At 36.6% G+C, this 22,883-nt stretch overlaps 1 protein-coding gene across 2 annotated transcripts; it reads right to left on the reverse strand.

The window, feature by feature from the left end:
- Positions 1-2: 2 nt before the first annotated feature.
- LOC123322854 (brefeldin A-inhibited guanine nucleotide-exchange protein 1) lies at positions 3-22,869 on the reverse strand. 2 transcript variants are annotated; one of them, XM_044910907.1, is made up of 13 exons: positions 22,488-22,868; positions 22,110-22,415; positions 21,448-22,051; positions 20,234-20,886; positions 19,918-20,153; positions 19,565-19,860; positions 18,802-19,277; positions 15,691-16,110; positions 12,746-13,119; positions 9,505-9,835; positions 6,633-7,040; positions 4,193-4,989; positions 37-2,163 (listed from the first exon to the last, which is right to left on the reverse strand). In XM_044910907.1, exons 1-13 carry the CDS (start codon positions 22,612-22,614, stop codon positions 2,029-2,031), a joined length of 5,163 nt encoding a protein of 1,720 aa, XP_044766842.1. In that variant the 5' UTR covers positions 22,615-22,868; the 3' UTR covers positions 37-2,028. The 2 variants fall into 2 exon arrangements, with proteins under 2 accessions (XP_044766841.1, XP_044766842.1); XM_044910906.1 differs by having other exon boundaries at positions 3-2,163; positions 22,110-22,869.
- Positions 22,870-22,883: the final 14 nt, after the last annotated feature.

Genomic DNA, 22,883 nt, shown 5'->3' on the forward strand with positions numbered 1-22,883 from the left:
TTTCTGTTTTATTAAAATATTTAATAATAATCAATGTAATGCAATAAATTTTATAATCAAAAACAATAATGATACAGTAGTTCAGATTACAATCAAAATGATTTTTTACTGTGACAAGCTATACATTCTGAACATCCGATTGGTATCAAATCGAATAAAGACAAATCTCATCCGAGAACAATCAAAAAACACTCACGAAACCTCTAAGCGATATATTGCACTCTCAAATTAACAAGTGATTGATTAGCACGGGAAAAAAATAAAATTTCACACAGAGCGTAACTGCAATGTAGATATACAATAAATTAAGGCACATTACATCTCCATTCATCATAAAAAACATGTTTTCATTATTTAGTTTTTATATCACTTATGTTTGGAATGATCACGAATAAACTCTATGTACACACATACATTTTTCACCTCCAAAAAACAATCGAGAACTACTAACTTGTGATAATAATTATTCTACGCATCTATGAGGAACTAAAAGCTATACTTGAATATGTTAACTTATTAAAAATTTGAATATTACCTATTTTTACTGCATTGAATAGTCAATTATTTGTGGGAAAAAGCATCAGAATACCCATTATTTATATAAGAAACATATTGGTCATTACATTCTCTACCAAGTTTCATTTGGATCGAAAATATAATACAAATCATTCCTTTTTAAAATTACGCATTCATACTATTCGACATATTGAAAAAACTACCGTATTTTAATACTAATGACTCGTTTCTCGATAGAAAAAAAGAATGGTGGTTCATAGACCAAAAAAGCCTGCATTTCATTACTGTATAAAGCTCGAAAATCCTATTTAAACAGGACGAGTTTAGTGATAGAAAATTTCGATACCATGATTCCAGAAAAAATCCTTCAAAATGATTTATTAAAATTAATATTGGTTAAACTATTCATTCACTGTGGTAAATATAAATATCATCATAAAACCTACCAAACCTCTTAATGGACATGTTCAGAAACATTTGCCAACATTTTAAATACTCGTAAAAACTCCTGCAATGGAAAAGTATTTTTTTTAATGCTATTTATACCTTTCAGTTGCCTTAATCATTTAAAAATTCCTGAAATTGTAACGGTTATCAATTCCAAGTGATGGAAAATTTATATTGTATTTTCGAGGACAGCTGGCACAATGCCAAGGATTTTGAAATGATTCAAGCAACCAAAGGAGCACATAAAAAAATTTGAAGTATTAATTGTAAAAATTTTTCGAGTGCTTAGGTTTCTGAACTGGTCCATTTGAATGGTCTCATCTCGTCGATGATTGAACTTTATACATTTTCTGGCTAATGAGTGGTCATATTTTGATGGAATCTAACACCCTACGACATTTTCATAGTTATAAGGAATCTGAACGATAAATAAGGTTCATTTCTAATTTATATTTACAAAGATGATAAATAAATAAATATTTCCGATTAGAACCAAAATTAATTTCGACGTTTCAACACTTTTTGAATTTACTTAATTTTTCGAATTTAATTAATCAATAAGATTTTCTATATGATAATTATCCCTCTAAAATTTAAGGAGAAGACCTTTCACTCTGGGACGACTACGTTAAGCTCAATTGCAATGCAATGCCAAAATTGTGTGTTTTACTTCAATCTACTCGCTCTAAACTATTATTCGGTGTATGTTATTTGGTCTACTAAAATTCTGATACGAGGTTCATATTATTATCTTCATTCCAGGAATTCTTTAAAACCAATTCTAAATAAATATACATGTTCGTTTTCTTCCCTTGCACATCATTGAAAAACCACAAACAATCGATGATCAAATATAATAACAATATAAGATTTAAAGCAATAGTTTCGACATATCTTTAAAATAATATGATTAGCATCAACAAAAAACAAATATTTTATATGTACATAATCAACAAAAACGATGAGGAAGAATTAAACCGAAATCATTTAGATTATTGACTTATACCACATTCTTACCAGTGATCAAATTTTCATCATTCGAACCGAGGGAAAGGAAACTTTGTACTATGTCTTCGTTATGTGAAAGACGGGTCCTATCCTCAAAAAGACCCTTCTTAAAATGGATCGCAGCTCTGCCTTGAGATCGAAGCAGACTATTTCACATAGGAGAGGATAATACTTGGAGACGTGTACGGCAAACTGGAAATAATTTTACCCTTGTTAGCTATTATCGATTTAATCTAAAATAGGTACAGGGTGAGTTTTTGACTAGTTCAAATATTTCAACAGTAGATTCTTGAGATCAAAAAATATACTTTTTTCCTATACCATTTTTTCCAAAGCAGCTCAGTTTAAAAGATAGAGGCTGTTGAAAAACAAAAATTATTTTTAGCTCTATATCACAAACTGTGAGTTTCGGAATATAGTTTTTCATTTATTTGACTAACATAAGCAATCACCCACGTCTTCCTCTTTTTTCATTATGACCATTACCTACCATATATATGGACCCAACTCTTAAAACTACGTTGGACGCTATCTAATGACTACTTGAATGTTTTGTCAAATAAAAGTATTCTTCATATTTTCTCATATACGAGGATGTATTGATATCTAGTTAGCCTAGATCAGTTCAATGCATAAAAAAAATATTGCATTAACATAGCAACGAACAATAACTCATTAAAAATGCCAGTGTGAAGTTTGAGGTCAAAAAAGTAAACCAGAGTTACGCAATAAATTAAAAGAAAGAAGATGTCCTCCGAAATTTTGGAAATCGAAAAATTGGAGTATCGATCCATCATCAAGTACCTGTGTTTAAAAGGGTTAAGAGTTAAGCAGATTTACGAAGATATGCTTAATACCCTAGGTGATCAATGTCCTTCGAATGCGACCGTGAAAAATTGGACTGCAAGCTTCAAAAGAGGTGAATTTTCCATTAAAGATGATGGCCGATCGGAAAGGCCAGTTTCTGTGTCAGTCCCCGAAAATATCGATGCAGTTCATGACTTGATTTTATCAGACCGTCGAATTGGGCTAAGACGGATATCTGAAGCACTGAATATTTCATACGAACGCGTTCATCATATAGTCCACGTCAATTTGGACATGAGAAAAATTGCTGCAAAATGGATCACCAAATGTTTGAATGTTGACTAAAAGCGTGCAAGGGTAGAAGCATCGCGTTCGATCTGTGCTCGATTTGAAAACGATGTAGACTTCTCAAACCGAATTGTTACTATGGATGAGACTTGGGTACATTTCTACGATCCAGAAACAAAGCAACACTCTGGTTCTCCAAGACCTCAGAAGTCGTGTCCAAAAATCTGCTGGAAAAGTTCTTGCTCCAGTTTTTTGGGATTGCCATAGAGTAATCATGATTGATTTTTTGGATAAGGGTAGAACAATAACTGGAGATTACTATTCGACATTACTGACCACTCTACGGAAAAAATTAAAAAGAAAAGACGCGGAAAGCTATCCAAAGGTGTTTTGTTTTTGAAGGACAACGCCCCTGCACACAAATCTCTTGTTGCCAAGCAAAAAATTCGTGATTTAGGGTTTGAATTACTAGAACACCCCCCTTATCCACCAGATTTGGCTCCATTCGACTATCATCTTTTTCCTCAACTGAAAAAAAGTTTAAAAGGTCGTAAATTTTCTCCCAACGAGGAGGTAATAAAAGTTGTGGAGGTCTGGTTTGCAGAGCAAGAAGAAAAATTTTTTTTTGAAACGTTTAGAGACGTTGCAGGTTCGCTGTAATAAATGTATTCAATTATGAGGAGAATATGTTGAGTAATAAAATATTTTGACATTGAAATTTTGTTTGGTTCTATAGTAGGCTAAGAATTTTTCAATATACCCTCGTAATGCGCCGTTTTCGAGTAATTTGATGTTCAACAATTAAAAAGTACTTGTGAAATTTGAAAAATTGGGTACTTTGGCTCTTACTCTGTTTAAAAGTTTACCAAATGTGTAGTTTCACAGATTTAGCTAGTTATTCTGAAGGTAATTTGGATTTCCAGAGGTGGCACAGCTTATTATGAAAATTTTAAATGGTTATATCTTTTTATCAGGGCCGTATCGAAAAAAATGGTATAAGAAAAAAGTTTCTTTTGACCTTGAGAATCTACTGTTAAAATATTTGTACGAGTCAAGACAATGAAGTGAAGCAACAACAAAAATCATTATGACTAGTTCGAAATTCTAAGAATAGCTACAAACTTACCCTATTATCCGGCATCTTCAACAACCTAGTCAACACCAACAGAAGCAAGGACGTCCACTCCTCCCTGTGAGTCTCGCTCTGCAACTTGAGAAAATACTCGAGAGCTTCCTGACACACGCTGATCAATTTTCCCTCTATCACCGACCAATCGCCCTGTCTGCTCTCGTCGCAGTACATCTTGAACAGTATCCTGAGCAGACAGGCCAAGCTCTGAGATTCCTGTTTCAGCAGGTTCGGTTTCACGGAACCCCTGTATCCCGCCTTCCACAGCAGGTTTCGTTGTTCGTGATTCAAGTTGAACGTTTTGGCGAAACGATGGGACTGGAGCAGACAGTCCGTCAGCAGGAGGAGGTGCGACGAACTCAACAGCCTGTACATTCCCTGCTCTTCCCGTTGACACTCCGTCAACGATGTGTTTCCCGTCATATCTGCAGCTACTAGAGCCAAAGTCTCGGCGTCTTCCTTCCTCGAAGTGGCGGGATAGAACACTATGTTGTCGATGGTCTGGATTAACTCCAGCTGGACGACACTTTTTATCATCAGTCCGTTCAGTAGCAGGCCGTCCGCGTTTCGGATGTCGACTAGACTCGGCCGCTTCAGTATTCCTTTGTTGATGCCGGCGTCGCCGTTCTGTTCGATGATCGCCGTCGTTTTTATGGAATCGGGTTTCCAAGTCAGCAAGGCGGACGGCAGGGTCGAATTGAATATGTCCAACATGCACTGGCACGTTTTGTCCCAAGTGTCGTCGTTGAATTTGTGACCGTTCGAATTTACCAGGTTTTCCAAGCAATTCGTACCTGAAAAGAGGAATTACAAGGTGATCATTTCGTGGTTAACATAATGAATTGTTAAGCAGGTACAAGGCAACACAGACTCTGCCTATGTCATAGAGGTTGTAAGTATTAATCGAAAATACCCTCAACACTCAACACACGTGTTTAGCTATCACAATAGCATATTCAGGTGGGTGAAGGTAAACTGAAATATTTGGTACCGAACGAGCAGATATATAGGGTGCGTCTTTGACTGGTACAAATGTTTCAACAGAAGATTCTTGAGGTCAAAAGAAACACTTTTTTCCTTTACCATTTTTTTGAATCGGCTCGGTTTAAAAGATACAGGGTGTTGAAAAACCATTGAAGAATGTTATTTTTAGTTCACTCAGGAACGGTTTTATCGAATGAAATGAATTTCAGAGTATAGTTTTTCATTTATTTGATTATATGATTATGACCATTACGTAGCATAAAAATACCAAGTATTCAACGAACCCAACTCTTGAAACTAAGTTGGACGCTATCTAATGAATATTCGAACTTTTTTGGTGATGATGATGATGGTTTAAAAGATACTCAATCGATCGCCAAAGAATAAATTTCTTTGCTTGTACCTACGAATATTCGAACGTTTTGTAAAATAAAATTATTCTTCGAATTTTCTCGTATAATGCGCCGTTTACGAATAATTTGAAAATGTTGATTTAAAAAGTATGAATTCTTTCAAATATTGGAAGGTATTCTCACAGGATGAGGACAGGCTCGATGAAACAACTTTATAATGCCGAGGTTTCGTTAGATATTCTAACTTTATCAAGGATGGAAATGAGGTAATTGAAAGATATTGTGCTTCAACAAATGTTATACCTCATTTCCAGCCTTGATAAAGTCAGAATATCTAACGAAACGTCGACATTATAATGTTGTTTCATTGAGCCTGTCCTCATCCTGTGAGAATACCTTCGAATATTACAAAGTATCGGTGAAATTTCAAAAATTGGGTACTTTGGCTGAATATAACTCTGTTCAAAAGATCCACAGATGTGTAGTGTCACAGATTTAGCTAGTTATTCTGAAGATAATTTTGTTTTTCCAGGAGTGACACAGCTCATTATGAAAACTTAAAATGGCTATATCTTTTTATCAAGGCCGAATCGGAAAAAATGGTGTAGAAAAAAAGTGTTTCTTTTGACCTCAAGAATCTGCTGTTAAAATATTTGTACGAATCAAAGACTCACCCTGTATAAAAAGACGAACCGTCACAAGGAAGCTAATAAACTTCACATTTATCTACCTTATTCGTTTGATTTGATATTTATTATTATTCTTGATGCTTGATGATCCACCTAGAATATTCTCCGTTTGAAAGATAATTTGATAACTTCCGATTTCAAAAAGTTTGATATTTTTCGCCTGCTCTGAAATTGCTCTGAATGATTTGGAAATTAACATTATGTCCTCTAGATATTTAGGAGTAGACTTAAATGCTTGTTTATCTACCTTCTCGTTCGGTACCAGATATTTCAGTTTACCTTCGCCCACCAGAAGATGTTATTGTTATAGCGAAACACGTGTCTTGTTTAAACAACTCATGTCAGTGAAAGTCATATATCTGTTTTTAGTTCGATTATGGATTTCGGCAACATCAATTAAAAAATAATTACCCGATTTCGCCAGTTGTTCATTCTCCTGCTGAACACACCAATGCAACTGTATGTACAATTCTTCGAGCAGCAGCGGTCCCAGCGTGTCAAAGTATTGAGTGAAGACGTCCACAATCGCATATAACGCATGGTTGCAAGTGGTAGTCATCCACTCGGCCTTCTCCGTATGTTGTTCGGGCAACTTCATATTGTCAAATATCCTGAACAGAATTTTGAAGAGGTCCCTCCACCAATGGGGGCAGAAGGAATCGCCGTACGTCTTGATTATCTCGAATAAAACGGTCAGCGCTCTTGTACGAACGTCCAGCTTACATCTGTTAACAACGCACGACAAGGAAAACAACAGCGGGAACCAGCCTCTAACCCACACCCTATCTTCTTCGGTAACAGTAACGTCGTTTTCCATACCTGTAATAGAAAAAAAATCACGACTCCATTCGTATTTCTACTATACTCCATTCACTTTTATTTTAGCAGTCGGTTGGCCATGGAAATTTGACGCATTTCACTCTGTATAGTACGAAAATGTGGGGTTATGACGCTTGTCAAAACATTTTTGGGTTTTAAATCAACGCTATGTTGCCCGTTTTACGTAAAAGTTTCTGTTATTACGTATTTTATCACAATGTCGGATCTCTTCCGAAAATGTGTGACGAACATAATTGAAGTTTATACAAACTGATTGGAGGCCTACCAAATCCAGTTATTTGCATGGAAAATACAAGAGATCAGTATAATATCATAATATGCACTAGCTTGAGGAGAGTTAATGTTCGTTATCTCCTTTGGCTAAAGTTTGAATACGTTTTACATCAGTTGTAGATTTTAAAAATATTAACCCGAAAATGAAATGCATATGATGCAGTGGTTGGGAATGGGTATCTCTCGAAGGAATTAACAGATAATTACAAGAATGTTAATTTCTTCAACAAAGATTATCTTGCATCAATATAAGTAAAAGGAATTGAAGGAAGTTTCAAGTCAAGATGAACTTCACCTTTGAACAAAAATTTCACATGAATAAACCATTAACAGGACAATTGGCGCGTATTTGTGGCTGTTCATCTTAATACATTGATATAATAATAATAATTAGTTATTTATTGGTACCTTAAGTGATTTACAATGTATAGGACAAGTCAAATGAAAAATAGAAAAATCAATTTTCGGAAACTTATTCTACGATGACATTCATCGAAAATCCTCTAGTAACTTTTCGCATTAATTCATCCAAAATTAAAATTCTCAAATGCCACCACTTTTTTGGGTCTCCTAATAGAAGGAAATTCTTTGTCATCCTCTTCATTCACAATCTTTCTTATTGTGGAAATATTCAGTTGAAATATAAGTTGTTTAGATTCAGATGAAACATTGTATGAATTCTCTTACATTGAATATTTTCGCTACCGTCTGACGTATTGTGGATTTTAGAATATAAGGGTATAACTATTTGAATGACCGGACCTGAATTCTAAATAGCACTTCCTGAAACCCTGTCTCTTTTTTTCAATCACTTTCGGCATTTTCGTAATAAAAATTGATATTAGTTGTGGCTAAGATGTCTAAAACTCTGGTGTATTCACTGATTCGATTTTGTTTTTAATTTCGTGGGGATATGGGATCAGTTTCGTTTTTTCCACTGTAGGTAGCGCTGTTTAGAATTTGACAGAGCATTGTCAATTGATATTTGAAAATAATTTGAATACTTTCCTACGACTTACGAATATGTTGTATTTATAAGCGTTTATTGGTGTGTGAAAATGTATTAGTTTCGAGAAAGGGTGTAGAACATTAATTTATTTGAAATATTAATGGAAACAACAATTCCGAAGGAATTGTCGTTCCAATAATGTGAGTTAGTCATTCGGAATTGTTGTTTCCATTAATATTTCATTCTTCCGATGCGCCCGGTTAGGCGCTTGAACTGGAGTGCTGTACACTGTACAGTACTCCTTCTTTTTGTATTAATTTATTTAACATGTCGTTCAGTGTGTTCAGTTTACTGTATGGACAATCAAGAATTATTATAGCTAAGAATTCGGTGTTGTTGGAATTTGAGGCAGAACCAAATCAGATGAACGAACATTCGGGACGGATATAGCTAAGTTTTATGGCAACTTCAGCAATATTTCAAAGAAACTGTATTGGAAATACATAATGTAAACTGTGGGCATGTATTAAACATCAGAAATACATATCTCTATTCGAGTCTGCTCTTTAAATATTCTTTCTGAGTAGATATAGTGAAAATTCCCTTTCCGTCAACTGAATATATTGGATATTTGACCAATCAACTGTGTTTTATTAAAATCAAATTGAATTACCCTCTTCATGAATACAATTCGTCAAACAGTAATTACCTTGAAGTAGAATAGTAAATACTCCTTCGAACCCTTATTCGATAGTGTTGAAATATTGACAGATTTGTTTTTACAACGAAAATTAAACTGTAAATCACAAATATTCCGTAACAGCTTACAAAATGGGCCAGTTCATATTTTGAACTCGTTAATCGATGTTCGATATCAACGCAAAACAAAATAAAACGAGAGAGTATCATTCTACTTCCTCACAAGGATAGAACGAAGCAAATGACATGGTGGCGCCGCCACGAAACTGATCCCATATCCCCGATTTTCTGAAATGTTGATGCTAAGATGTCTAAAAATGTTTTTAGACATCTTAGTTGATGCTTACAATTATTGACAAGTGCACAAACCACATCTTAGTTGTGGCAACGGCGTTATAACATTAACGACATTTCATGAGTGCCAACCTTACTCCGTTCTAGTTAAAAAAACTCGAGAAAATTATTTCATGGCCAATCGACTGCTAAAATAAAATTGAATGGAGTATACTAAATCTGACTCACCTCCAAACTCCGCGAACAAATGGGGCGACTCGCTGATGTGACAAGCGCTCTGTCTCAGCAGCCTGATGGCCTCCATGCTGGTGTCGGGAAATCTGGCGTTGCAGGCAAACTCCGACAAGCATTTAACTGCATCTTGGAAAGAATCAATCATGGAGGAGAACTGCCTCACGTACAATTCCGTGATTATTTTTCCGGTCGTCTGGAATGCCAATTCGACGATGGACTCTTCTTGGTCGCTGGCGGCCAGGTGGAAAACCGAGAATATGTTCTTCCAACCCGATTTGATGTTACTTGCCTGAGAATTTACCATCTGAGCAACGCATCGGACAACCTGGGGAGAAATTTCGGGTTTAGTAGTGATCGCCTTGACGCTGTTTCGTTGGAATAAAAATAAAAAAACTCATATGGAAACAACCATCATCTTACAGAAAAAAAGGTAAAACATGTGCCCTATCAGAATCAATCAATTTATACAAATGTCTATTATTATAGCTTATAGTCCATTCAAAAAAAATTGATATCTCGGGATTTTACTGCTGTTTATGTACTTTTCTAATGGAACAAATGATTGTTCCAATTTTGAATGCTGATTAATATGCTCTGAATTTGAATATTTCTTCTTTTCGAATACCTTTCTAGGTTATATTTATACAGGGTGAGTCTTTGACTCGTACGAAAATTTTAACAGTAGATTCTTTAGGTCGAGAGAAATACTTTTTACATTTACCATTTTTTTCGAATCGGCTCTGTTTGAAAGATACAGGCTGTTGAAAAACCATAAAAAATGTAATTTTTTACTTCCATCTCACAAACAGTTTCATCGAATGAAATGAATTTCGGAATATAGTTTTTCATTTCTTTGATTAATCTTTTTCGAACACAAGATATCACCCACTTCTTCTAGTTTCCTAATTATGACCATTACGTACCATAAAAATACCAAATATTCTAAGATCCCAAGTCTTGAAACTAAGTTGTACGCTATCTAATGAATAAACTGCTCCACACGAGTTAGGGATATTGACTTAAATTGCAAAAAAAATAGTTAAAAAAGATTTTTGTGATGAAAATTCATATTTATATGATTTCAAGTTGCAAATTGATTTTAGCCTGTAGGTCTGCAGCGTATACTGGGTGGCTAAGAAAAATCGAGTAAAATAACGAAATTTTATTCCCAGAGAATTCAAGCATTTTAAGACTATCAATACAATGTATGGCCTCCACGGGCATCAATAACAGCTTGACATCTTCTTTGCATACTACACAAGAGGTTGTTGAACATTTCTTGGGGAATTTGGTTCCATAAACGGGGCAGAAGCTCTCTCAGATCATTTAAGGATTCTGGGGTAGGTTGATGCTTATCTAATCTTCTTTGGAGCATATCTCATGCATGTTCTATTCAATTCAAATCTGGTGAGTGCGGAGGTATTGGTAAATGTGGAATACCAAGCTCTTCGCGCGCATTCTCAACTATGGCTGCACAGTGCGGTCTAGCGTTATCGTCTAGACATTGAAAAGTTTCACCAATAGCAGCGTAAAAATTTGGCACAACATTGTCAATGACATGCTCCCTATAGCGAAAGGGGGTCATATTCCCAGGACAAATCTGTAGATCTGTGCGCCCGTTGCGTGGAATTGTCCATACCCTTATTCTTCGAGAATCTGAAAATCGTCCATATCTGGATTCATCAGTGAAAAGGACACTACGCCATTGATCGTTCCAATTGATATGTTGCCTTGCCCATTCCAGTCTTTAACGCTTATGATCACGTGTTAATGAAACTCCTCTTAATGGACGTCTAGAACATAGATTCACCTCTCTCAAACGTCGTCTGATGGTTTCGATGGAAACTTGAACCTCATCTACATTTTGAAGAGTATTCCGTAGTATTCTACACGTAGATGTAGGGTTTCTCTCGATGAAACGGTGATGAAACGATCCTGAGCAGCTGTTGTTTTTCGTCGCCCACCAAGCCTTGGTCTTTCCAACCTGTCTCCCTGAACCTATTCCAAAGTCGAGATATCACACTTTGGCTGACTTGGAGCCTTTCCGCTACAACAACCTGAGTTAGGCCACCCTGTAGCATTCCGATAGCCCTATTAGCCTCAGCTTTTGTTAATTTACGTCTTGGCATTTTCAGAAAACTCGTTTCAAATCGAAGCCGTTGATAAACTGACTTCATTTCAGAATGAGAACATTCTTGAAGAATATGCAAAGAACCAAACTTCAGAAAAAAAGGCGACCAGATTGACGAAATGTCTCATACTGATTTTTATTGGATCGATTCAAGTTGTTATTGAGTTTTAAATGATTTTACAGCGATTTTCGAAGATTACATACTTTTAAAAACGATTGAATACGATATCCCTAACTCTTGTGGAGCAGTTTATTTGAACGTTTTGTAAAATAAAAATATCCTTCATATTTTCTCGTTGAATGCGCCGTTTTCGAGTAATTTGATGTTCAAAAATTAAAAAGTATCTGTGAAATTTGAAAAATTGAGTACTTTGTCTGAATATAACTCTGTTTAAAAGATCCACACATGTGTAGTGTCACAGATTTAGCTAGTTATTCTGAAGGTAATTTCATTTTTTCAGGGTTGGCTTAGCTCATTATGAAAACTTAAAATGGTTATATCTTTTTATCAGGGCCGAACCGGAAAAAATGGTATAGGAAGAAAGTGTTCTTCTTGACCTCAAGAATCTACTGTTGAAATATTTGTACGAGTCAAAGACTCACCCTGTATTTCCAGTTCTGTGAATGAAACTACAGAAATGATCGATCTTTTGTGACCAGATATTAAGCTGCGTCTGGACTTTCAAGGCCTACAGGGATGTAGGCCTTCCGCACTTGAAATTTTATTCAATCACATCGAAATGAAAATTTTGCTCGTTGCCTTTGTTAAGTTATCCGGATTATCTATTAAAGATGTGTTCTTTTAGGAAAATCTGGGATATTTTAAGTAGGGGCTGCTCGAAAAATGATATGAAAGACCCACACTACTTTTTGACCAGGAATGGTCCCTTAAATTCTATTCATTCGCACCCGGTATAATTCATTTTACCCTGGGCCTGTTCCGATATTGCTGGTTTTACTGGCCCGCAATCGAATAACAATAGAACTCGAACGACTGGGCCAATAGGCATCGTCTCTGAAATACTGACAGTACTATTCAGGAATATCGGAACAGACGGCCTGCAACGTCGGGTAAAGGAAAGTCTTCAATGCAATATGCCTTACCATATCTCTGATAGTCGTGAAAACGTTTCTTTTCATGATATGTTCGAAGGGACGGAGGAAATCCTTCTGAAAGCGGAAATTGGCGAATTCCCCTTTCTCGATAAACTTCATGGACAGCTGCCGCAAACTGTCGACGGCGAAAAAGCAGATCTCTTCGCTGGGGTTGCATCCGACTGCGTTGAAGTGCTCGCCCAGCACCTGCCAAATTCTGGACCACTGGAGACGGATCCTACCCATGTTGTAATAGGATATTTCCACGATCTTCTGGAGGGAGAACATCCGCGGGTGACCGGGATACGCCAATTCGTCCAGGGAGACTTGGCACAGGGCTTTGACGAAGTCGACTATAGCGTCTCCGTCTAATCTTATGGAACCTGAAAGAAAGAAAGATGGCTGTTAGAGTAGGTAAGCCCACTGGACGTCGTGGAGACGGAGGATTGTGAATATTGGATGGTAGGAGAAAAAATATAGGTGGATGCACGTCTACAGGGGGTAAGAAATATTTAAACAGAAATAGACAAATATGGACATACCCAAGCGTGCTAGATTTTGATACCGTTTATAATCCACGTGATATTTCAAGGAAACTGACTTTTGTGTCTTTTATTGACTCTTTTTGCTGCTTTGACTTGTGATTAAGTCCGAATTATACAGGGTGAATCTTTGACTCGCACAAATATTTCAACAGTAGATTCTTGAGGTCAAAAAAAACACTTTGTTCCTTTACTATTTTGTTCTTCCAAATCGGCTCTGTTTAAAAGATACAGGCTGTTGAAAAACCATGAAAAATTACATTTTTAGTTCTATCTCACAAACGAATGGAATTAATTTCGGAATATAGTTTTTCATTTATTTTATTAATCATCTTTTTCGACAACAAGTTATCACCCACGTCTTCCAGTTTTCTCATTATGACCCTTACGTAATTTAAAAATACCAAAAATTCAAAGAACCCAACTCTTGAAACTAAGTTGGACGCTAGCTAATGAATTTTTGAACGTTTTGTAAAATATGAGTGTTCTTCATATTTTCTCGTATAATGCGTCGTTTTCGAGTAATTCGATGCTCAAAAATAAATAATTTCTGCGAAACTTGAAAAATTGGGTACTTTGGCTGAATACAACTCTGAAAGATCCACGGATGTGTAGTGTCACAGATTTAGCTAGTTATTCTGGAGGTAATTTTGTTTTTCTAGGGGTGGCACAGCTCATTATGAAAACTTTCAATAGCTATATCTTTTTATCAGGGCCGAATCGGAAACAACGGTATGAAAAAAAGTGTTCCTTTTGACTTGTAGATTCTACAGTTAAAATATTTGTACGAATCAAAGACTCACCCTGTATATAAGAGAAAAACTTATTGTTATCCCACAATCGTCTTTAGAAGGCAGTGGTTATCCTGAAGGTAATTTTGTTTTTCCAGGGGTGGCACAGCTCATTATGAAAAGTTAAAATGGCTATATCTTTTTATCAGGGCCGAATCGAAAAAAATGGTATAGGAAAAAAGTGTTTCTTTGGACCTCAAGAATCTACTGTTAAAATATTTATATGAGTCAAAGACTCACCCTGTGTATTTTACTTTTTTCTGGGATAATTTCCTTCGCAATACAAAAAAAAACAAAGACGAGCGAGAATGTCCAAGTGACGTTTTTTTCGTTCGATGCCCTTTCTTCACGGTTCGTCAGATTTCCCGATATACAGGATGTTCCTAAATTGGAGGTATTATACAAACAAAAAGAGGAGATTCCTTGAGTGATTTCAAGAAAAAAGTCTCATAAATATGGGATAGCAAACGATTCGTTTTCAAGATACAGGGTGTTGAATTTAGACTTGTTTTCGAGTGTTTTTCTTATAGTATCTACACTTTACAAGATATTGAACACAAAAGTAGTTGGCTTGAATAAATTATTGATTGAGATGTTCGTATTAGCCGAACTTGAGCGACGGTTGTAGCTTTCACTTTTTTCGCTCCAATGCTAATATGCAAGAAATAAGCTTTCTCCGGAATTTCTAGTTCAATTTTTTGCAGTGTATTTCAAGTAGCTTGAGCATTCAGCGGCCAACCAGTAAAATACCAGTAAAATTTTTTCAAAGCTGCTTTTTGTTTCAAGTTCTCCATACAATTTCACCCGACGTAAAAATGGCGCAAAACGCGTTAGCAGGAGTAGCATTTCGTCAACTCAAACAAAGGCACTTTCAATAAAATGTCTCAATTTTTTAAATCCCACGATTCACCAATTTTTTCAAGCCCCATTCAATCATACAGATAGACTCTAATGTACTAAACAAACGCGAACTATCACGGTTCAGTCATTTGTTTAATTTTCCCTCAGCCCTTCCAAAATCCCGAACCTGAAATCGCATCGAAATTTAGGGGATGACAACTCCGCCATCTTGAACATTCGGTTATACGCTCGGTTATAGGTTGCGTTCGCAAACTTACTTCGAGAGTAGAGTGAAAGTATGACCATATGATCAGAAATATACTCCGATCTTTACTCCGAGCTCGTGGTTCACAAGTTTACTCTGACAAACGTCACCGTAAGGTCATAAATAATATTTACATTTTCATCAGGGATAAATGTTTGAGTATCCATGACAGAGAGTCCAGAGACAACCCTTTGTGCATTTTAATCTTGAATTTTGGCTGTCATAAATGTATAACATGGGTCCTGAAAATTATAATGTCTTCTTGGAAACCTCATGTCAAAACCGTCAGAGTATAACTTTACCCACTTCAAAAGCACAGTTTACTGCGAGGAAGTTTATGAACGCTTACAGAGCATACTTGGTCTTCCTCGGAGTAAGTTCGTGAACTCTTCGGAATGGTTTTATCACTGAAATTATTAATTTCATTATTCATTTCATTTTTTCATTATTATTTATTTCATTTTTTTCAATTGGCGAGATCTACTTCCTGTCGAGGCTCATTTACACCAATCTCACCTGTGAAAATTCTATCGACCGCGACCACGACGCTCTGCGAGCTCGTTTGTCCGATGTGTTCCTTCGAACTCGGATCCGGAGGTTTATGCGCAGGCCCGGACAGAAACTCCGGTCGCACCCCGGTCCCTATCAGCTGCGCCAGTTCCAGCTGTGATATGCACTTGAGGATGTCCAACCAGCTGTTACCCAGGTAATTGCCGTCCGTGTGCGCCACCATTATCAGGGTCTTGATGGTGTCGATGTTCTTCGCTTTCATGTCCATGATTGGCGAGTTGGCGGTCAGCAGGGTGAATCTGGCCAGTGCTTGAACGTAGGCGTCTCTCTCCAGGGACATGTGGAAGATGCAGGCGATGCGTATGGCGCAACGGATGCCGTCCAGGCAGAGGCTGGCCACTTCCGGATCGTCGCAGTCTTGTAAGCCTGGAAAAAGGGATAGGATGACGTGCGTTCAAAAAAATTCGGTAAGCACAAACATTACAGAGTAGAAAGATGGGAAACGAAGCTACTAAAGTGATGTGAGCGCCATCTGTGTTTCAAATGTGTCATTTAGACGTTAAGACAGGTTAAAATATTAATTTGAGGGCCATTTGCAGAAACATATGGATTCCTCAGCCTGGATTATGAAACTCTGGAACAGGTCGAGCAGTTCAAATACTTGGGAAGCTTCATAAATACTAGGGCTAACCAGGACACGGAAATGCACAACCGTATCAATTCGGCATCACGGGCATTCTGGAAGCTAAAAGACAGAGTGTTTCAAAATCACGACCTCAATCTGAAGACCAAGACAGCTGTTTACAAAGCAGTCGTCCTCCCATCGCTTCTTTACGGAAACGAAAGCTGGACGCCCTAGAGGCGACATATTAAACAGCTTGAACAAACGCAACAACGTCATCTAAGACAAATATTGCACATCAGATGGTTCCACAAAGTCTTGCAACGCGTGAGTTGTACAACAATTGAGACTCAAGTAACGAGAGCCCGACTCAGAAAAGCGGCCACATTCTGAGGATGCAAGACACAAAACTCCCCAAAATAGCTCTGTATGGCGAATTCACAGAGGGAACTCGGAAACCAGGAGGCCAGTATAAGCGGTTCAAGGATATACTGCATCCATCTCTAAAATCAGTTAATGCCAATCATAACTGGGAACAACTAGCGTTAGACAGATCACAGTGGAGGTCTTCGGTCCACAGTTATAATGGAGATTCGAGAAGAATACAGCGGCAGCCAGATCTGGATGGTGACTATCCATGCCCGGAGTGTGGAAGGATCTATAGGTCACGGCTGGGTCTCTTGAGTCACAGGAGGGCACACAGTCGCAAGTAGCCCCAAGAAATTATAAGTTTGATCGCACCGATAGTTTTGTTTTGAGTCTTTTTGTAGATTCATTCTAGGCAACGGGATACAGCAATGATGATGATGAAATTTTTTAAGATTTCACATGGCGATTTCGATCGAGGTTTTGAACGTTTTGATTCTCGAACCGCTTTTTGTTTATGTAGCTTTTCTAGTTGCTAATTATTGAATTTTTCCGTCTAATTTCTTCGTGGAAACCCCAAAATATCGTTCGAAAATTATTGAATGGTGAAGAACTGTGGTTCAAATAATAAAATAGATTTTCCGAAGTGGATAAAATTTTTAGGGCGTGAAGACAATGACTTCAAACACTACTGACCACACCATGTGCAGTGAAATTTTTACTGCAAGTCAATTGAGAACTGTTCATCCACGTGAAGTGTTGTATGCAGAAAGCATTCCCTGCATGAAGGGCCCATTTAGGGGAAATTATGACCTTTCTACGTCCATTCAATGATTCTCAATTGCTACTCCCTCAATATATTTAGAAATGCAAAGGTTTTATTGATTTCGATTTGGGAATCGAGCGACAGTCAAATTGTTTCTCTTCATAAACTTTTTAGGGTTTTCACTCCCAATCTCTGAAACAAAATCAATTAAAAATGAAATCAACGATTTGCTCCTGCGTAAATTCTTGCACTAATTTGTCAGGAGCAAATTAACTAGAAAAAATTGTTGCCTGACAATGAACTCAAAATAAATAACGTTGAAATTATAATTCTTCGTAACGTTTCGGAGTCTATATCAGACTCCTTCATCAGACGGAAAAATCTACTTTTGAAAATCTTCTGAATTGTCGCTTTTTGTCTGACATTAATTGTCAACACACAGAAACAGAGACTGCACAGAAACGTTGATTCATTTAATTTTGAAATTACCGGATGTCAAATTGTTGTTTGGAAAGTCAAAATTATATGAAACCTGCTTTGAGTGTTTTATTAATTCATTTATCAATTTGTATATTGTGTCATAAAGAGACCATATCATAAAGAAATCAAAAAGAAACTATACTGAGGGGCTAACATAAAGGTGTTGTATTATACCTCTGTAAGGTTTTTTTCAATTGTTGTTCTGAAAATTCTGGAACTAATATGAAAAAAAATTCTTGAAATGTGTACCTATGGTATGATGGTATATTAAATTTTGGTTCATATTAATTTCTGATATATGTAAATTGTACAATTTCAACCAAGTTTATTAATTCAAAACAACCCATTTCACAGAAATGAGTAACACCTTTGACGAATAGCAGATCACCATATACTTTTATGTCCTAGTCAAAGCTCTATTTGTTGTCCTTAATTTTGAATATTTGTAGCTTTTTTATAAATTGCAAATAAAAATACAGCACATCCGACAGCGTATTTCATTGACCCCAATTGATTCCAAACATTGCTCAGCTGAAAACTAACATCCTGATCACAAAACAAAACCATATTTTGGTTTCGTAGCTCAGAATGTTTGTTATCTGGTCTCAACAAAGTCGATATTGAAATTCAATACAAGGAATAGAATTCGAATTTCGCGCCCCTCAATAATAAACAGAAAACCGTTATAAAACAGTTTTTCTGTATTGACAGTACGTTTTCAGCGCCATCTTATTGTCAAACGTGTTTTCACTGACCAAAATGTAGTCGGTTTTTAGTACTAGAGATATGAGGGCATTTCCTGTCTTTCTACTCTATAAATCTTTGGCTGTTTGATTTTGCAGGTGGATAATCTATGCTCGAACATCAGGCTTTGTCGACTTACCAACACTAAATGCGGCCAAAAACGACGTCCACGCCATCTTGAACATAGGCCGAACATGTTCCAAATGTTTAGCCAAGGTGAACGGAGTCTGAACATGAGAAACGGATTCCATCAGATTCTTAGCAGCGGTCGAAATCGCCTCCATCTCCATATTGAACAATATCTTCCTCCTCTTCTCGCTGTTTATCTGTTGCTTTCCGGGCTTATTGATCGTGGCCTTCATCTTGATTTCGTGTCCCGCTATTTCATCGTAGATCTGCGACAGATATTCTTCCGGAACGTCCTTGCTCTCCGTACTCCCCCTGTTCAATTTGATGTATTGCTCTTTGGTCATTTTGTTCTTCACTTGGGGCGAATGGAGGTCGGTGGTGAGCATTATTATGGAAAAACCCAGGACGTATGCCGTATCTGCACTGGAAAAGTAGGTGTTGTTCGGATTGCAGCTGCAATAACGACTCGCGAATTTTTCCATCAACCTTGAAATGAGAAAAGATACAAATGTAACTCATGAGTAAAGCCATTAAAACACAGAAACACTTCAATATCACAATTAAAATGGTGAGTAGCTTGTATGAACTTCGAAAAACAAGATTATAAAGTAGATTCAACCAAAACAATGGACAAGTCGTGTGACCATACCGTTCAAATTAGCAATAATATACTGAATCCGTAAGAAATGGAGTGCCTGATTTTAGAAGAGCCATCGCATAGGAAAAAAGTGACATTTTCTATGGAAAAAAGTTAGTTTCAGCCATTATTTTACCTGTCAATCTTTTGAGCCTCTCCCGGTAATCTAAAACCATCCAGGAAGTGTCTCAGAGCGGCAACGAAATCCATGTTGCTGAATTCCAACTGATCGACATAAGCGTACATAGCACCTTTCGAAAAATCATCATTTTCTCCCAAGAAATCCCCTATGAGCGTTTTATCCAAACGGTCATCATTCAGCAGAAACCTAGCCACATCTTCGTGTTCAGTCCCCAATAAACCTTGTTCCTGAAGGAACTGTAAGCCTTTTCTAGGTTTTTTGTTGAACATTTCGATCCCCGTCTCCCAAACCTGGAAAATAAATATTATTCAACCATTCAGATTAACTCCCCAAAAAAAAAACCTTACTTCTTTCTGTTGTTTGACAACTTCCAGCTGTTCGGGGGAATCTAACATCTCGTTATTTCCTCCAGAACTGTCTAGGGAATGTAAGCTATTAACAGAGCCACTTCTAGATTTCAATGAGGAATTGTCAGTCTCTTTTGGAGGTTGTTCTCCTACCGTTGATTGAAGGTTAGGATTCACATATAAATCTTTGCTCCATTCAACCATACACTTTAAAATAGACACCAAGCATTCCAAGCCTGAAAAAATGTTCATAAAAATCACCCAAGTCGTAATAAACTTACGAATGATTAAAAAAAAAACCTTTATTTTATATTACCTCTTATCTTCATCGCTTTTTCTTGGTTAGGAGAAGCCCCCAATTCAATGGTATGCCTCCCTTGCGCAACTTTGAATAAATCGTTGATCAGACGCTCAAACAAATTGGCGGCAGATAAATCACAGTCATAGTTGACGTATATGTCAACAACACTTTGCGCATCACTGCAAATTCTTGTCAGGGCCTGAATAACCATCCACTTATGCTCAAAAGATGAATTTGTAGTCTCCAAAATGTTCAGGAATATTTCCTTGAAAAACACTTCAATTTGCATCTTCAAGTGAAGCTTGAAGTTGGATAACAATGCTAAAAATATTGTTAAAGACAGTTCGAACACTTTCGGTATCGAACTGACCCCATTTTTGGACAATGCAACACATAAGTATTGTTTGATTGCTGTTATAAACATTTCATTGGATCGAAATACAGGTCCTGCATTCTGCAATATGGATAGTAATAGTTGAAGAGATAAGATTTTAGATCGTAATTCGTGGGACTTTGGATCTGGAGTGCCATCGGGTAGGGGTTTCATAGACAGCTTACACAGCGCTCGGAACACTAAGAACGCATCTTTTTGTAAAATATGGGTGAATTTTGCCGTACTCATTGAGTCATTTTCACTATGGGTGTCCACACTTTCTTGTGATGGTATTCTGTAAGAACAAACAAGATTAAAAGTAGGTCTGCCTTCAATGTAGATCAAAAGATCAGTAGATTTAATACACTGGCTTAGACACAGAGGATTTACATGTGACAGAAGCACAGCACTCCAAGATTTAATGAAAACTCCCATTTAACACCAAAAATTTTCGTTTATTAATCTAATAAAAGAAATCTACACATTTGAGCATTTGAAAAAAATATTCTGAAGAAATGAAAGTTTTCATCAAGATTCATCAAGAACATTTCCCTTCCAAATTTTGATATGAATTTTGTTCAAAAAATCCCCATACTTAACAAGCTAAAAATTTATGAAAAAAAGGCTCGAAATTCTGGTAAATTTCAATTAATTTAGAATTGGACTGTGGCCAAAATCAATAGGCTTTGTCATGCTTCAGATGAGCACTGGCACGCAAAATTTCACATAGATAGATTCAAAATTGCGAACTGTAGTATGCCAAATACAATTTCTTTTAAAAATTCAAATAATTTCTCTACGTCCTCTGAAACTGCTGATAGTTTTTCTTCCACAAAAAAATTTTTAAGTTACAAACCTTGTGATAACTGAGTGTAAACTAGCTGTATCAAGTTGCTCAACCGATGAATCGCCACTAGACGTGTAGCCATTCGGTTTCTCCTCTGCCTTCTGTTCAACATTCTCAATTACAAGTTCAACAACTCTTTCAGTTTTCTCAGACTTAGATGAGACACTATCACTCAATTCATTAATCGCATTACAGATAATATCATCTAAAATTTCGGCAACAATTACTTCTGGACTCTCCGGACTATCCACACTTTCACTACAATTAATTTCAATTTTTGGACATTCTACATTCCCATTTTCCCCACTATTACAAAGTTTATCAGTTGAGTTATTTTTTTTTATATCACAATTTCTTCCTGTGGTATTGTCTTGTTGGAGATTCAACTGGGATTGTACCTCGGCTTCAAGAGCTTGGTTTTCCATCCTTGTGAAAATAACATTCAACATTTGGGTTAGAGTGGCTCTAGCTGTTGTTTGATTGACAAGATTTTTACTGGCCAAAAATATATTGTAGCATGTTCGTACTGCCAATAAGATAGTTCCTTCATGCACTTCCACATGCTGGCTTGTGACCACTGTCAGTAAAGCTTTGATAATTTGAAGTTGGACACCTGGGAAATACCAGAAAATTCTATTAGTGCTTCATTTAACTCAAGGAATATAAATTACCTTCATCTGTTTGCGGTCCGGTGAAACAGGCGCAAATTGTTTCCACAATTCTGTCAATCAACAGTTTTCCTGGTGTAGTGGAATCTGGAACATTGGCAGTCAAGTGTCCATATGCTATCAGCTTTTGCAAGCAATCCAATGCCGTAACTACAATCCTAGCAGATTTACTCTGGCATGCCAACTCAAAAGGAAGAAAATATTTTTCTGTAGTCAGTATATTTGCCTCTCCACTCTTGGGTATTGGTAAAGCATCAGAGGTCTGAGTTTCAATAGTGGTGTCATTCTCAAGTTCTTTTTTTATTTCTTCTAAAAAAACATGAAATCGAAATTTAAGAGTGAACATCAAAAGAACTGTAAATAGATGTAGCAATATCTTACCAAGAGCAACTTCACAGGCCCTCTTCAGCTGTGAATGATGGGACTTCTTAATCTCCCTATCATTGAGAATTTTTTCTAGTGCTCGTATAATAAACATTTCTTTAGTTTTTGAATTTGATTGCATCATTATATAAGGCTTGAAACAATTAAATTAATCCCTTTCTAAAGGGATCATCGTCTATGACGTGTAGCGATTTCTATTGCTTCAGACATTATCAACACATATTCACATCCTTTCAATATACAATAGTCAATAAAATAAATAATTTCAAAAAACTACAACGTCTGATTTCACACACTCGTCATATTCAGAGAAACAAGATTTTTTTTTAATCTAATGTTTATTACAATTGGCTAACATACGAAAAGTGTCAAATGCCAAAAAATGACAACAAT

The sequence above is a fragment of the Coccinella septempunctata genome, chromosome 1 (genome assembly GCF_907165205.1).
Source record: "Coccinella septempunctata chromosome 1, icCocSept1.1, whole genome shotgun sequence".
Taxonomy (NCBI): domain Eukaryota; kingdom Metazoa; phylum Arthropoda; class Insecta; order Coleoptera; family Coccinellidae; genus Coccinella; species Coccinella septempunctata.

Bases quoted from the DNA above. Each gene is read 5' to 3' on its own strand.
- LOC123322854 (XM_044910906.1), bottom strand. From the start codon at position 22,614: ATGATGCAATCAAATTCAAAAACTAAAGAAATGTTTATTATACGAGCA. The intron at 19,861-19,917 runs GTAAGGTTTTTT...TTTATTTTCCAG, and splicing joins TTGTCAAACAACAGAAAGAA to GTTTGGGAGACGGGGATCGA. The intron at 16,111-18,801 runs GTAAGTCGACAA...CCCTTTTTCCAG, and splicing joins TTTGGCCGCATTTAGTGTTG to GCTTACAAGACTGCGACGAT.